The sequence below is a fragment of the Cryptotermes secundus genome, unplaced genomic scaffold (genome assembly GCF_002891405.2).
Source record: "Cryptotermes secundus unplaced genomic scaffold, Csec_1.0 scaffold446, whole genome shotgun sequence".
Taxonomy (NCBI): Eukaryota; Metazoa; Arthropoda; class Insecta; order Blattodea; family Kalotermitidae; genus Cryptotermes; species Cryptotermes secundus.
The window spans coordinates 1,089,884-1,107,259 of NW_019731271.1; the positions used below are offsets into that span (position 1 = coordinate 1,089,884).

The following is a 17,376-nucleotide window of genomic DNA, read 5'->3' on the forward strand; positions in this document are numbered from 1 at the left end:
CAGCCTTAGACAACGAGGCTAGATGATCTGCGAAAATACAGCTAAGTTCATGACACTCCCGAACGTATGTTTAGTGCAAAATTTTTCATGAACAGAGCCATGGCATGCAGCGAAAACTGGCAGTTGAATACGTAATAACTGGTCTTACTAGCCCCGCTCTTTGTCTGTTAAACATCAACTGAAAATCAAACCTAGGTTCAAGAGCACGGTCTTGGGGAATGTAACATTAAATGGCGTAAGACTAAGTCAATTAAGAAACCAGCAGAAGAAGCAGACAGACACGATATATTCCTCCGCAAAACAGGGCTCTCTGCAGACTGCGAGACATAGCGTTACAACTCAGAAGACCGTACTCTTCATAGTCTCCGCCGCCGATCCTCAAATCCAGAAAACATGGGATGTTCCTGTCTTTTCCTTTGTTGCCTGACGTCAGTTGATTTGTGACTTTCCTTCTTAATTGTCTATATGAAACTGTAACACTTAAGAAATTTCGTTAGAAAACCGGAAAAGACGTTTTAGTGTGGAGAGGTACGTGTGGTCAGCTCGTAGTGGAAATTTTCCAACGGAGTTGGAGTTCTCCTTATTACAGTCTTTGAATCTGAATAATGTATACTATAGATTAGTTCGTTATTCATTTTTTTATGTCGCTGTATCAATTGCGCAGCTTTATGCATGGTAGAACGAGATTTTGTAGGATGGTTTAAGCGACGATTAAGATAACTATACAGGTTTGTACGGTGCAAAGCCGGCATTACTTATTTTGAGATACTTTATGAATGAGTAAGGTCACAAAGTGTCAGTCAGGATAACCGTTCCCCAGCCGGCATTTAAACCGGGTACCTTTAATAAGTAGAGGGCACGCGGTAGCGTAGTTGGTTGAGGCACAATGCTACATGCCGGAAGGTGGCGGTTTAGATTCTCGATAAGATCATTGGATTTTTCAATTGACCTAAACCTTCCTCCAGAACTATGGTCTTGGGGTCGACGCAGCCTCTAACAGAAATGAGTACCAGGAATATTCCTGGGGGTAAAGGGCGGCCGGCGCGTAATGCTGTCTACTTCACCGCCATATATGAGCCGACTGTCTAGAAAATGTAGGAGCCTCGACGTCTCATAACCTTATTATGGACCTCCACGACCTGTTACAGGGATAGCTTTTTTCTTTACCTTTAATAAGTGAGTCAGACTCTACTGCTGTGTCAGTCCGCTCGGTTTTACATGTTGAAGTAACCTATTCGTATCCATATGATAAGGTATCGTGAAAATTTTGGAACACTGGTCTGCCATTTTTGAACAAATGTTGTCTGATGGAATACATGCAGTTCCCAACAGGAACAGGGATTTCTCCTTCGCCTTATCGCCCACTCCACCTTAGGGCCCAAACAGCCTCCTGTCCATCGGATACCGGAATATATTTCCAGTTGTGATACCGCGAATTGGAATATTCATCTTTATCTGTTACCGAGGTTAATAACTGCTTCATTTACCTCTTCTCCGTCATTACACCTTCATGGCATGGTAATTAAGCAAGGGTCAGCTTTAAATTGTAACATACTGACAGATATTACCTCCCCATTTTGCCTTCTTTTATTACGCTTCGTGCATGCAGTGTTGCAGTTCTTTCAAATCCGGAGCCAACAGTAACACCCCCGCAATCCGGTAGTGGTGTGACGTCACAGTGGGCTTCCCCATTGATTTTTGAGAAAGGTTCTCTCTTCCCCGCTACGCCCCTCCCGCAAACTCGACGTGACGTGAGCGTGACGTCAGTCGATTGGTTGTCACGTGCTGGGTGACGTGCTCATTTCGTGTCAGAGGTCAAGTGAGGTTAGCCTTTTGCTTGTTATTGTTACGCTGGCTAGCGAAGTGAATGAGCATTGTATTTTGGTCCATTTCATGTCATCTAATGGCACTGAATATTTTTACGGATAGAAGCTTGGTCCTTCAAGTTGAGGTAAGATCACAGACTGAGGATGATAACAAAGTATGGATGGGGAATACCCGGATCCAAGAAATAAGAAATAACGGTGATTGGTGGAAGTTGCATAATGAAGAGCTTCACAATTTAAACTTATCAATAAATGGGCCTGTACTACTATTAGGACCATCAAATCAAGGAGGATGAATTGGGCGCAACCTACGTTCGCGTGGAGGAACGACACTTATACAAATTTTGCTCACTAAATCTCAATGGAAGAGATCATTTGGGATAAGCAGGCGTAGATGGAAGGGCTATATTACAATAGCGTTTAGAGAGGCAGAGTACAAGTATAAATGATGTGGCATTGATTCAGCTATCCCTGGTTCGGGTTCAGTGGCATGCTCTTATGAAGAAAGTATCATGAAGGGTGAGAAATTTTTCGACCAGTTGATTAACTATTGCCTTGAATTTTAAAGGAATCCCTCAAACCATGTATTTAGTTGGTTTGTTAGTTACCTGCTCAGCGGTAATTTCGTGTGTGACAAATAACATATTTAAAAGTTCTTTTCTTTGTTATATTGCACTTTAGTGCTCCGAAGGATTAGACAGTGATATTTTGCATATCATCTCCAGTTACAAGTGATTAACGAAGAATTTACATTTCATAAAATCTCTCACTTTATTTATTTATTATTATTATTTTATCGGGAAACATGTGGAGAAGATACAAATTTGGAATTCTACGCTTGAAGGTGAGAAAAGCATTAAAATTAATCTTAACGAATAATGGCATGAGGGTGTAGACCTCGTTCATCTCGACTGAGATAGAAATCAGGACAGTCTGTTGCGAATTCGTAAATGAACCTTTGGATTTTATAGAAGACAGGGAGTTTTTAGACCAGCTGAGTGACCATCTCCTCCTCAAAAAGGGCTCTATTACATGGAGTTAGTTGCTGTTGGTGCTGGTGCTGGTGGTAGCGGAGACGGTAGTAGTGTAGTAGTGATAGTAGTGGTGGTGGTGATGGTAGGAGTAGTAGTAGTAGTATCAGTAACAGTAAAAGTAGTAGTATTAATAGTAGAGTAGTAGTAGCAGTGGTAAACGGAGGCCTGAACATGGGGACCAAAGTAACTTCTCTAGGATTGGAGCCCACATTCACCTTTAGGCTAAGTAGTGTGTCCCACTTCTGTTTCTTCTGTCCCTTCTCAACCTTCTGGCTCCATGGAGCATACAGTCTTTCCTAAGAAGTTAGTAGTCATTTAGGTGGTCAAGAAATTCCACGCTTTACAGTACCCCAGCGTTCATAAACATGTACATAAAATTCCGCCACTGGTCTCCATCCTGAACCAGTTGCTTCCAATACACATATACTACTTTTAAATCCATTTTAATATTATCCTTCCCAATATGACTGTATATTCCAAGCGGTCTCTTCCCACTAAGCGTTTGTACGCATTTGTCATATTTCCCATTTGTTTTGTGTCCTGCCCTGTGCCATCCTGCTTGTTACGAGCACCCTAATAAGTTAGTTCTTGAAAGAATGTTGGTTGGTTAAGTGATTTGGCGACATATTTAATAATTTTAGGTACGTTATTATTTGGAAGTAGCGAAATATTTTTAGGGCTGCTTGCAATGCAGTAACAAATGTGCTGTTTCATCAAACTGTGTCTCGAAATCACAAAGTTTTATGGTAGTTATCAGAATAAAGAAGCCTGAAACCGTCCCGTGTAACCAAGTTCGAGGAATTGTGGAGCCAATAGTGTTTATATTTGCCCCATTTTCTGACATTCGAATAATATTTGCGTTATAGAGTATTACATTATTAGGAAAATACAGACCTTTTACCATGTTCGTGTGCCTCTTCTCCCTGGTAAAGTTTATTGAAAAATGGAATGAGCTTCTTGCTACTACAGACCAATCTACCTTTAGATCTATATATATATCACAATTCCTTAATCATCAGTAACAAAAGCACAAGGAAAAATACATTTCGTGAAATACTGAAGCTTGTAGGTAGAGTATAGAATGTACGAGTATAGTCGACGAAAGACATCCACTTTCAGTTTTCCGTTCGGTGGCCATAACCAAGTATGAATCATTTTCCTTCCTCATTTCAAAATGTATATACGCAATCCTGTAAGTCTATATTTTCTGCTTTTTCTGTATTTTAATAAATATAAATATTGCGATGATGGGAAAATTTAAGGTTAAACCTGAGAAATTTAACATACGAGGAATCTATAATATTCTATAAGAGCATGTATTATGCAGACAGATTTGTTACTATATTACTTAACTATAAAGTTGCTATTTCTGTTGCCCTTCATACACGCTAAGTTGAAGCATTAAAGGAAGAGTGGGCGTTATAATTTCCTTCCAGAATTTTTATTTGTTTGTTTGTATGGGCATGCAGTTTAGAAACCCTAGAATCGTTTTTTTCCTATGCGTGTGGAGGTTATAGTTTCATTAATTTCACTTTGTCAGACTTGCCCTACTTAGAATATAGAAGAAATCTGCATTGTTCGGCTGGTTGTCTTGTCTTGCTGAAGGGTTTTAAAATGAATGACTTAGTCTCTTTGGCGCAGTGGAATCCGCATCGAATTCTTGGGTCACTGCCATCACAGTAAGAAAATAATAATAAGAACCAAGTTGGGGTATGTGTAGTAGGGCAATGCAACGGTCCTGTAAGAATGTCTTATTGTAACGTACTATAAATAACATTTAAACGTTTTTGACGTGTTAGAAGCTCGCCTGACTAATACAACAGACTTCTATTTTGATTGCTCATGCCGTAGTTTTATGATGCACAAGTAAAAGCGTCTGGTCTTCGACTGGTTTTTCTTAAAATAAATTGTAGATTAATAATTAAATTACATGCTTATTATGACAGTCTTATGAGCCGATTTATATGCTGACGTTTATATATTTTCGACATGACGCATCATGTTAAATAACTTGTAAATTAATAGGTGTACATATGTGAATTTTTCACTATAGAAACTGGTTATGATCGCAAAGTAACCAGATCAGAGAGAGAGAGAAATGGAACGAGAGCAGGAAAAAACTACTGAGAAAATATAATGATAAGTAAGTGATGGCTGAAATATTGTAACCTATTGAAAGGAAGCGATAATGGACTCTTTGAAGACTATCCCAGAATTCTCCTGAAAGGACTGATGATAAGACTCAAGTCCCTTGACCGGAACGAGAAACAGGTATATTTACTGATATGTTGGGTTTTTGGACTTTATCCATCGTCCTGGTTTTTAAGATAACAAATAAAAACACGACGTTTCGGAAACTGGATCTGTTTCCGTCCTCAGGTGAAGGAAAACACCTATTCAGTTGGGTCCGTTAGAAAGAAAAATCTGTTTGTCCGGTGATTGAGGCTAGCTCTTTCTAACGGACCCAACTGAATAGGTGTTTTCCTTCACCTGAGGACGGAAACAGATCCAGTTTCCAGTTTCCGAAACGTCGTGTTTTTATTTGTTATCTTAAAAACCAGGACGATGGATAAAGTCCAAAAACCCAATATATCAGTGTGTTATACACCATCGTCAGAATCCTATAGTAACTACAGGTATATTTACTCCTGGAACGCAGAATCCTGATGGATACACACTGTTCGAATTCTCGATAACTAGGCAGCATGTACCGTAATTTCAATTATCATTTCTAGTTTCATGGTGGGTAGAAATATTTACAAAATTCTGTGATTCCAGTTTGCGTCTTCAGACATCCTGTACGAGAATGTTAATTTTCAACATTGGGAAGTATTAGTGTATCTGAAGATGTAGTTATATGAAATCAGCCAACCTTGAATAAAGCGACGAATTATATTTACTCTGATAAACACATTAGACCTCTTTGCACTTAGTGTTATTACGTAGTTTAAACACACGGGGACAGAATTACATATTTATCACTTAAAATTGACAATCAGTGACACAATGTAAAGAAAACTCAATATGTAATTTCGACAATATTTTGTACAATCTTCAGTATTACTTTCGCAATTGGAAATGAGGAGTTTACGGTTTCTTTTCCGTGGTAGTCATATTAAAGGAAATGACGCTGGAAGAAGTTACTCCTACATTAAAATGTATGACTACAGGTTACCAGTACGGAACGGTTATATGCGTTCTCCAAAATAAACGTTTGTAACTGAATACGCTTATACTAAAAGAATGCATAATTGAGGCCGTGCCATAGTTCAGGAGGTTAGTCGCTGGCTTCTCACCGCGGCGGCCCGGGTTCGAACCCGGGTCTGGTCCTGTGGGATTTGTGGTGGACAAAGTGGCGCTGTGGCAGGGTTTCTCCGAGTATTTCAGTTTCCTCCGCCAATTCTCATTCCACCAATTCCTCTATCATGTGGTGCTGGTACAGTAGGCCAGTAGTGGCCTCAGTTCCAAGCGGACTCAGTCTAACCCCACTAAGAATACTGAAGGAAGAAGAATGGATGATTGACACATTTACAAACACAACAAAAGCAGCACTAAAACAAAAACCACGGCCTATTTACTACATTTGTAGGCCTACTTTATAATAATTAACTAAACTGAGACGACTTAAATTGTCTCTTTGAAGTATCGACCGTTCGTAGTGTTAATTTTAAAGCCGCAATGTTACGTCTGGGCAGTAATACTACACCAAAATAATAATAATAATAATAATTATTATAATTTATGACGACGACGACGACGACAGCTCAAACTAACAGTTGAACCACTTTCCAACAGCACAATATTCTCTTACACTTGGTTGCAGAAACATTTGAAAATAGACTATGAATAGTTCTAAAATATAAAATGCAGGCAGGAAGTTTTCAATTGTATGTTCATAAAGAAGCGTTTGCTTGGCATTTTCCATCGCCTTCGAAAGAAATCAGAGTATACTGCTTAATTTTTTCTGTTCCTTATAAGTAGATGTTTATAGTTCGAAGAAACCTTCCGTAATTTCATCATTAAAACATTAGGCAGAATATTGTAGTGTGTAATACCACTCATAAATGTTGAATAATTTGGTTATTGTACCCAGGTTTTAAACGTTGAGACTGGTAAATCTGTCACACCATACGTATGTCAGAATAATATCATCAGGTATGTCACGGTTGATTCTTACTAAATTCCATTGTAGGTTTTAAAGAAAGATTGTATATATCCTATTTTACATTTTATTTCCATGACAAGAACTAACAAATACTTACAACTCTTAAACACAACACAATTAAATAACACACAGTGAAGTTAGGAAAGAATAGTGCACTTGAACGAGATATGTCGCTTATGTCATTGAAAGGGTTAAATTATCATCCTTCTGCTCCACCAGCCATGTTTCTGTCTAAAACATCTTTGAGGTACTTCATACCTTGAGTAACAAATTTAAGGAAGGAAACATCATACCTTGAGTAGGCAGCGGCATGGAAGAAAAGGCCCGTGTGCTCAACGAGATTTCCTGTATGCCCATTTTATGCTTAGGATGGAATCTAATGATTTTCCAATGATGATGTAACAACACAGTTCTCTGTCTGATTATGAAGCACTCTCAGAGATATTTTAGACTCAGATTACAACTGAGTTCAATGGTGGTGTCTGCTGTCTTCGAAATATATATAAATTGTAAATGATTTTCTTGTTCTTGTGTCCTAAACAAGTTGTTGCTCCCATGGTTACTGCCGCAGCTCGAGGTCATGTTCTTCACGCCTTAACAGTTATCTCTCTTCCAGGGGACCCCGCTGAGAGTATGGGAGACAGATTGAAAAAACAAGCCATTTTAGATGAAAAGATTAAGAAATTTCTAGCGGTGAGAGTTATAATATGTTACCACAGTGGGAGTTTGTTATTTATAATAATGACGGTTGAAATGTGTAATCCTGAGTGTTGGAATTTTTATGTGTGTGTTGTACTTTTTCTTCTCCTCTTATTATTACATATATATGCATGTCTGAAGCCTTCACTGGGGAGAATATTGGAATCAAAGACATCACTAGTCGGCAGTGCTAATCCTTGATATGGTTTTTGAAAATGATATTTTCCGTAACAGTAATGTTGAATTTACATTTGTAAATTATATATTTTAATATCTTTAGAAATTGTTTGGCACATATTTATTTAATATAATAAACATGGCGTTTGAGTAAAGTATTTAAGCTGTGGAAATATCACAGCGCTTGATTCCTTCTCATTTTTGCTTTGTGTACAGTAACGAATGTTATACGAAGAACAACGGGAAATATCCGCTGCAGCATAAGATGAACAAATTGCAAATGTTTAATAAAGCAGTTATTGCTTGTCATGCTGTTGTTTGAACTGTGCCTAAGGGAAAATGAGGCATAATGACATGATCCAGGATTATCTGAAGCTGCCTAGACTGTCCTTTGATGAGCCGATTCTAGTCATCAGCCAATACAGGAATCATATTGATACTGAGCTAGACTTTGTTTCAATAGAAGTAGTGGACTATACATTTTGCTTTTCTCAATATTCTACTATTAGATCTTTTCTTGAAATGTTCACTGCGTTATTAATACACAGAACAACTCTGTATTTTGGTTTATGCTGAGATTTCCCGTTGTAAGCTATAGAAATGTTCCATACAGATGTGCTTACTTAAGTATTTAATTAAAAGATAAGGATGCTATAGCTACTAACTTAGTAAGTGTTGAACAGATCCCCTGGCTCTTTTGCTACCATCTAGGCCGCGTCGAAGGGAGCAAAATTAGGTAACGAAATGTCAGTTTGCTAGTAGCTCTCTTCGAGCCAGCATCTTCCGGGTGTGCAAAACTATTTTTATATCAGGATCATAATGTGACAGCCCATTCATATACAAGCCCTTTGAATTACTTTTACTTGTTAGACGAATCAGTTCAACTGTTGTTCCCAAACCGAGCCTCATTCTGTACCACTGATGTATGTATATATAACAGAAAGAATATGGAGGGGCAGGTACTTAAATTCTTACAGAACTCCTCTAATGATACAACACTTCGGTATTTATAAAGAAATTATAAATCGTTTTGACGCGTTTAGGCCTAATTGCCAGGATATATAAATTAAAATACACGTAAGCTATTAATTATGTTTCTTAATACCTAAATCAAACCGGAGATGAAGAGGTGAAATCCGTCTCTAATTTTATTACAAAGAAACGAAAGATTGTATATTGTTTTCCCCAATTCACCTGACTCAGTAATTAGGATTTCGAAATAATAGTTCAACTACTGATAAATTTGTTTACATTCTCCATGGGCTGGAGAAAATATTATAATGCAATGGGAAATTATATAAGTCAACTACAAATTTTAAGAACTATTATAATTCATTTGCGAGGAAAGTGTTATACAGTGTTCCCATTCAGTCTGATGTATCCATGAAACTAACTGGGCTCAATAAAACAGTAAAGTCCACACAGATAAACATCTACGAGTATCTTATACTTGGTATTTATAAAGGCGAGGTAAAGTTGTCCCTGAGCTTGCACAATAAAGTTGTCAGTTCGGCTTCACAGATCATCAGCTGAATCACCACTTAGTCCATGATTTCATGCAAATTGAACGATATGTTTCGGTCACACAGGGCAATGTGACTTTGACTTTGACTATGAGTCAGAATTCGAAGACAATAAAATAGGTTTTGTATTTTGAAACTGCAGATAGGCAATTCAGTTCAATTCGTTTGATCGGAATCATTATCTATTCAAAACTCCACAAAATATTAGTTTCGATTGTTAGACGAAACATCATCTTATTATTACAGGCTCCAAAAACCTATTCGTCTCCTTCTCAGTGTACAAATGTTCGGAATTTGAGGGAGCAAAGTGAAAAGTGAGTATCGTATCCAAGATGGGGAACGTCCCTGTGCTGCGATACCAAATATTTTGGACGAATAAACGTTCTACATTGAAATCTGAACATTAGACATTAGTGCAACACTATTCCGACGCGGATGCACAGCTAAAACAGCTACTTAATACGTGTATGCTGGACGACATTGAGGACGTAGCGGGACAACACACCAGTTTCGGTAGGGGAAAGTGCAGAATGGGGTGCCATTGTAAACGCAGCTGAAGGAAACGGGGTGAGCTACTGCAAATCTCTCCATTGAAAGCCACTTTTTAGTGCCCTGCATGGCACTTATACAGTAACTCTACACGAGTTAAAGGCCACGCTCAAGGCGAGCACCCTAGCAGGACAAAGCCACAGGGCAACAAACAACGCTGGAGGATAGTTTCCAGGAAGTATGGAGGCGGAGGCAGCGCGCCACCGACAAAATCGCCGGAACATCAAAGAAAACGGCAGTGCAGACCAAAACGTCACCCACTTTAAACATCCTCCCCCCCACCAATAGAAGGCCATCATCCGAAACTTTTTCGCCCCCCACCCCTCAGGACAGTGGACATGGACACCGAATCTTCCGGTACCGAGGTCACTTCGAATGAGCAGGCAGTTTCTGGAGAAGCAGGTAGGCCACCCCCAATAATCCTAACGTCTGCCACTAACGTGATTCAGTTGCAAAAGCAACTGCAAAGCGTAGTCAAAGAAAGCGTCGAGTTCTGTAGCACTAGAAACGGAACCAGAGTCATCACGAGAGGCATGGCGGATTACCAATCCGTCAAATCCCACTTCGATACAAATAATTTGTCCCATTACTCGTTCTACCCAAAATCCGATAACCCATGAAGGCTGTGATACGCCACCTGCTACACAACACCCCTGCAGAAGACATATCTGATCGGCTGATGAGCCTCGGTTTTGACGTTAGTAGCGTCAAACAGATGATAGCCACCCGTCGGTCACCTTCCAAGGGATGGAAAACCGTAAACCTCCAAATTTTCCTAATAACCTTGCCGAGGACGACAAAATCCCCAAGAAATTCTCCGACTGACAAGCCTCTGCCACATCACAATCAGGTTAGAGCCATATAGAGCCCAGAATGGTCTTACGCAGTGCCATAATTGCCAGCTGTTCGGCCACGTCTGAGTAAGCTGCAAGCAATATTCCTCCTACTTGTGGTGCGGGGGCGGTCATATGCACAAAGAATGCCCCGAGAAAGGGAACACATCGTTCACCCCATCATGCTGCAAATGCCGGTTGGCGGGAGGAGAAAACCTCAATCCTGCCAATTATCGGGTCTGCAGGCACGCGAAATAGGAGATACAGAAAAAGAAGTCGCAGAGGACATCCAGGACTTCAACGGGACGGGCGTTCTCTTCCAACCTCACCACTCCAGAGGTGTCCTTTTCGGCGGCACTTCGAGGCAGAACAGAAGAACAGCAGCAGCCTCGGACACATCAAGTGGCAGCGGTAGGTTCTGCCACCCAGGGCCCCTGCTCCCTAGCCCCAACACGAATAGCAGACAACAGATCAGTCAGTTCGGGACCCTAATGTAAACAATTTTCCTCTGGACAAAATGTTCAATGTAGTAGTAACCGTAATACAGCAGACTATGACAGAATTTAATGGTGACGTGTTAGAGGAACGCCAAGGGAATTGCGTGCAAGGGTGCCTCAAGCTTCTGTCCTGTCCCCTACTTTGTACAACATATATATATATAAATGATGCTCCCCATACACTTGGTGTTTTCGAAGCCTTTTGCAACCGACACCTGTCTGTATGCCACAGATCGCGAAGAAGATTTTGTTGCCAGAAAACTGTAGCGTGTTCTCAGCTCAATGGGGACTTGGTGTAAGCGCTGGAATTGAAGATTCCAGCTCGAAAAACGAGGGCCTTTCAGAAGGATCCAAAGAAGGAAGATTGCGATTTTCTCGAAAACATCTTTAACGATTTTGATTATATTTCAGTAATTTGTGGGGAAACGCCGTGCCATAGCTCAGACGATTAGTCGCCGGTTTCCCGGCATGATCATCTTTGAGAGTTTCCCAGGTCTTCCCATCCGAATCGCCTGTTGTATATTTTTGCAAAGCAAGTTACTGTAATATTGTGAATTGTTACACCGTTTGGAAGAAAATCGACATGAATCTCTCCTTCTGAATCCCCAGACACACTTTCCATAATGTTGCCAGTTGACAGCTGTATCTTGAATGTTTCTGGCGGTGGAGACCCCTTGTGACGCCATTCCATGCCGGACCGCTTTGACTCTGGAGTGAAGTATTGCATCCACGTCTCGTCTCAGGTCACTATTCGCTCCGGAATTGGATTTTTCTCCAACTCAAACGGGTGCAGAAGTTCGGTAGACAGAGTAACACGCTGCCCATTATGGTAGATTTTTAACATTTATTGAACCCACCAAGCGCAGTTTCTTGAACAATAATTGTTCATGGATAATTATTTAAACACTTCCAATACTTATGCCACTCTTGGTTCCGTGGGACGCTCCGTAATTCGCCTGTCAGTTGTTGACTGAATTTGAGCATGCGGTGGGTTCGAATCATAGACACCTGCAATTGACAGGGTGTCATACCCGTATTGTACTTTTAGCATACGAATAATTACTGCTGGTTTCACTTTTTCTTTCACTAGAAATTTGATGATAAAGCGATGTTCTACACCAGGTAAGGCAAGGTTATACTCCATCCTGAATTAGTTCTGATTCGCAGAAATGGGTCGTATGGTCACCTGCCAGTCAGTGAATGCAGTGTTGCCACCAGCTGTCCATTTTACTGGTGCCCACGTCTTCAGGAAGAAATAAATTATGTATTAATCTTGGACCACTCTTGTATATGTCATCCGTCTAGTTGATTATAGCGAGCACTCGAGCAATTTCAGCATTCTACATCAACTGAGCGGCTTCTCGAACAAACCCAGAAGGTACTAGAGTTGTAAGCAGGCCATGAAACGCTTTTCCTTCCACTCTCAACTGCCGCGGTATTAGGTGACAGAAGCGCGTTTAGAGGAAAGAAACTTGTGGGAGCGAAAATTGTTTTCAGCAATAAAATACTTGAATAATTGGATGATGTTTATTGTTTAGGCTGTAGAATAGCTCATGAAAGAGACACTGGTAATAATGTAAACAAAATAGATTTCAACAGTTCCATGGAACTAACTGACACACACCACTATTTAAAAGCTAAAAACAAACCTTTTCCAAATTGTGTAAATTAATAATTATACCGTATGGATCCGAAAGTTGGACGTGTAGAAATTTGCACTGTAATGATTGAGATAAGAATGTATAACCTTGCTGTAGCTTAAAATAACTTCTATGTCTATCATGGGCGCCTGCAGAAGGTGCAAGCTAGGCATCTATTCCCTCCTAAAATTTTCGAAAAAATCAAAATTGTAAAAAGCAAATATAAGACATATTGATATAAGAAATTAAAATTATTTAAAAAACGTTTTTCCATCCCGAATACTGTAACTAGTAGTGAAAATAAACGTAAAGCGGTTTCAAAGTAAGTTTATAAGCAAGACTTCGGTATTCCGGTGGATAACGGTCCGCCCATACTCCTTGAACAAAATCTTTGAAAATTGTGCCTCCTCTATCTGACTGGCACTGTCAGTTTTATTTTATATCAAACATATGAATGGGCTGCAAAATTAAACTCATTTTGTTCCTCTAAAAATACGCGATGATTGTTGTACGGTACGTCTTGAAAAAATACTATAAAGTTATGAAACATGCATGCGAAAATAGAAACCAGAATTCAATTTCCGAAGTTAATACTTCTAAAGAAATATGAGTATAAACAAAATTGTAAACAGTGATAACACCGCACTATGGAACAGGCACATTAATTACAATAAAGACAATTCACAACATAGAGAGATGTTCTGATTTCAGTCTAAGACACGTATTAATTAAAATGTTTATACAAATATCTGAAAATTAAAATAACATGTACATTGGAGACTTCATAAGAAGGCATGCTCATTTCAATCAAGGAATTGGGTTCATGCAAGCTACATCCTATGAATTTCTCGGAGAGAATATTTACGCTATTGAAAACTCATATTTTGGGCATTGCGTTGCTTCAGTGATCGTGCATATGATCACATATACTCCTAATAAACCCTCCTATTTTACACCTTATTCAAACCGAAATGCACTTCACAACGAGTAGATATTCCATAAAACGATGCAAGTAATTATTAATAGGTAATATTAGATGAAATGAATATTTCAAAACAGAAAACTGACAATTCTTTGCAGTCCAAGGGGACTAGTTTTTATTATTTAGATATTTAATAAAATATAGTGTTAACAGAGCATTATTGGGAGCAGTAAAATTTTTAATTGCATTGAAACTTATGACAGCTAGATTCTAAAGTCCAAAAAACCAGTAATCTCGAGGATTATGACGGCTGTCATAACACAACTCAAAATTCTTTAATGTTTATTTAAAAATACTACCGCCTTTCTTAATCTGTATCCTGTTTCATGCTGTTCCATTTCAGATATTTGTAAAGGCAAACATTGAAAAATACTAGCTTAGTATGGGATATGAATTCCAGCTCTTCATTATCACCAAACAATCACTATTCATGATGTCTTCTATGTATTGTGGTTGCATTTGTTCTATGTGTTTAGCTGTGGATGTCTTTCCGAGGTATCTATCATATTTGTTACCTACTGTTATATAAGCAACCATTTTTACTATTACTATACCTCTGTTTTTTATTCTTTCTTTATTTTCTTTTACTTTTTCATTGTTGCATCTTTACTAGGAAAAATAGATACTGCTCAGCCGCGACACCATGTCTACCATCGTCACTACCATTCCTCCAATATCAGAGATCACAGCCACTGTAGCTACTCACACAATAACCGCGAAGGCACGAGATATTCCAACAATGCTGCCAATATTAGACATCATAGCAAAAATCCCTCTTTGGATAATGCGAGGACTAGTAGTAAAGAGGTACCACAAGAGAAATTCCCACGCGATTTAAACGAGTATCGGGACCGTTATTTTGCGTTTCGTAATCGGATCGTGAAAGAGGGTTCGGAATTATGGGAACGGGAAGAGAACAGTGCCAGTGATAGCCGTCGGTTCACGGAGCGGAGAAAGAAGACTGTGCGTTTTGATCGTCCTGGGCCGGTGGATCACTGCCATCGCCATCGGCAGCAACACCCTCAAGACTGGAGCCACACGCTGGGTAGATGGGCCTCCGACCGCCAGAGTTCTCAGGACTCGCAGACCAAGGACTCAGGGATCGACACCAGTAGTACATTCACTTCCAGCGAGGATTCTAATCGTGGAGAAGGGCCAAAGGTACTAACTAACCTACAGCAACACAGTTTCGTAGTCTGACTTTGCTTCATACTTCAAGAGACACTCTACTCACGTAGGATTTCAAAGTTCGTATTCGAAATTTGAGTGGTTTTGACAAGGCAGCGCGTGTAGTTATTTTCAAAATTAGACAAATATACGACAGTTCTGGAACTTGTAAATAACTTAACTCGCTTAAGATTGCATTATAATGTTACTCATCTCTGTGCCATGCCTGTGATAATATTACAGTGTGTAGTTTTGGGGAAAATGAACGTAATGCAATCATTTACAATTCCGTCTCAGGAGAAATACAAAAATGTCTGCTTTGATCTGTTCGTAGCATATTGTTTATTTCTAAAAGCTTAAATACACAATTTTGTTTCATTTATACAGCACTAAGAAATATTCAGGTATCAAAAGAAAACTGTATTCCATCTTAAGTACAAAACAATAAAAATAATATTTTGGGATGAGTCCATAATTTCACGACATAAAATCTAATTTCGATTTTATTTTCTAATAATACAAAGCCGGACAGTTCTGTATACACATAATTTAATGACACTTTATTACATTACGGGGCCTATATTGGCACCTCTAGATGTCCGAGTAGATCCGATTTTGGTGCCAGACTCAATGGGAACCTCGAGTCCTTCACTCTCGGATGTGAATATTCAGCCGCCTACTCAAGCTGGTTCCTCACTCGCGGATTTTTCTACCCTGAAGATGGAAGCGATACTTTCCTCCAAAATGTCGGTTCACAAGATCCACACGGCGCCACATCCCAGAAGACGGCATTCTTCATAATCGCCGCCGTAAAATCCTAAAATCTTACAGTGATCATTTCAAGCTTCTGGAAATGAGTCAAGACCACTTATAAATATCGAATACAAGCATTGCAATCGGCTTCATAGCTGAATATAATTGTTTTTTTAAATTACTGCCGCACTTCGCTTGCAAATTAGTTATGCTCGATTTTTGTAACTGCAATTTGAAAATACGTACCTAAGTTGTTCGAATATTCATGCACTTAGTCGATTCAAATTATGCTATATATGCGCATACAAAATTTATTTTTAAATTATTTCTTTAATTTTGCAGGTATTTGTAGGTATACATTGTTTTGTAAAATAATAATTAAATTCCTTACGTTAGTCTTACGCGGTATTCAATAAAATAAGTAAACCATTTTGTTTAAAATCTTACAAATTAATTCAAATTGTTAATTGTCAGTTTCAAAGGGGAAAGTTTCTATTTAAAAATGGTTTTATGTATACGAATTTAAATCCTACGTCAGTAGTAACACCAAAATCTTCCAGAGACTAAAATTCTAGGGCCGCCACATTTAGCTGAAATCAAATGACTTGGAAATAAAATCGAGATACTGTAGTTTTCGCGTAAATTTAACTTTCATGGCTAAGTATATTATCAAACATAAACACAATTTCGACCTCCACATAATACTTATGAACGGTTCTTTACGTTCTTGTAATAAAACATTGGGATTTCGTTTAATGTGAATTAAATAGGCTGTTTATATACGAACAGTGTTGATAAAGAAATATTGTTTCGAATTCTGTCTTTTCTAACTCGTAAAACGGACCACAGATACACATGAAATGATTATGACTGTATGTAAATGCATTCGAGAGCCAGACTCTTGTAAGAAAATGCTGGGCATTTAACAATTTATGCTTGCGTCGGAATTATTCTTATTTACTCTAATGCGGAAGAGTCTGGAAGTTGTGGTTAAAACAAGTGCAGGGGGTATAAAATATAACCGTAGGCCATGTATCAAATTAGTCGTCTGCTTACAAAAATCAAGCATAATATACAAATAGTTTAATTCTTTTTGGTATGAACTTGCTCGAGCATGACTTTCAGGTATGCTGATAATACTTGTATCAAATTAGGGATTATATATTAGCCGTCCTGAGGTACATTAAGAATTAGGTACTAATGCATATTTCGGTATCATAAAAGTAAAGAAGGGCTCAGTCTCCAGTTTTAGCACAGTTTAGATCAGTGTTCGGATATATTAATAGGCCTACTGAGAATAAAGAAGTGGTCCCTTTAATGTGTCAGTGTAACACAACGTAGCTATTGTGGATTGACAGTGATAATTAATTTACCATTTGTGTTGTTCATTTATAAGCTAACAGCTCACAAATATCCCACATAACTAACTCCGAGGGGTAGAGATATTCCTGAGAAGCTGATAGTCGCATAACCAGATTCATTACAAAGACTCAAAATTTAAGCTTGTCCTGAGTCAACTGAGTCAAGTTGC

At 38.8% G+C, this 17,376-nt stretch overlaps 1 protein-coding gene across 11 annotated transcripts in view; it reads left to right on the top strand.

Annotated features, from left to right (window-relative positions):
• Positions 1-17,376, top strand: part of LOC111866799 (regulating synaptic membrane exocytosis protein 2) — a 204,580-nt gene that overhangs the window by 30,823 nt on the left and 156,381 nt on the right. For 6 of the 11 annotated variants that reach the window (XR_004513258.1, XR_004513257.1, XR_002843212.2 and 3 more), the window contains exon 4: positions 14,539-15,086. The exons of 3 other annotated variants lie outside the window; for them this stretch is intronic. Coding sequence is in view for 2 of the 8 variants with exons in the window: in XM_033752416.1 (XP_033608307.1) it covers positions 14,539-15,086 (548 nt within the window). In the remaining 6 variants the exon portion in view is untranslated. Of the gene's footprint in view, positions 1-1,874; positions 1,952-7,641; positions 7,719-14,538; positions 15,087-17,376 lie in introns of those variants that run through there. 2 more of the 11 variants (XR_002843213.2, XR_004513260.1) reach the window with 2 other exon arrangements.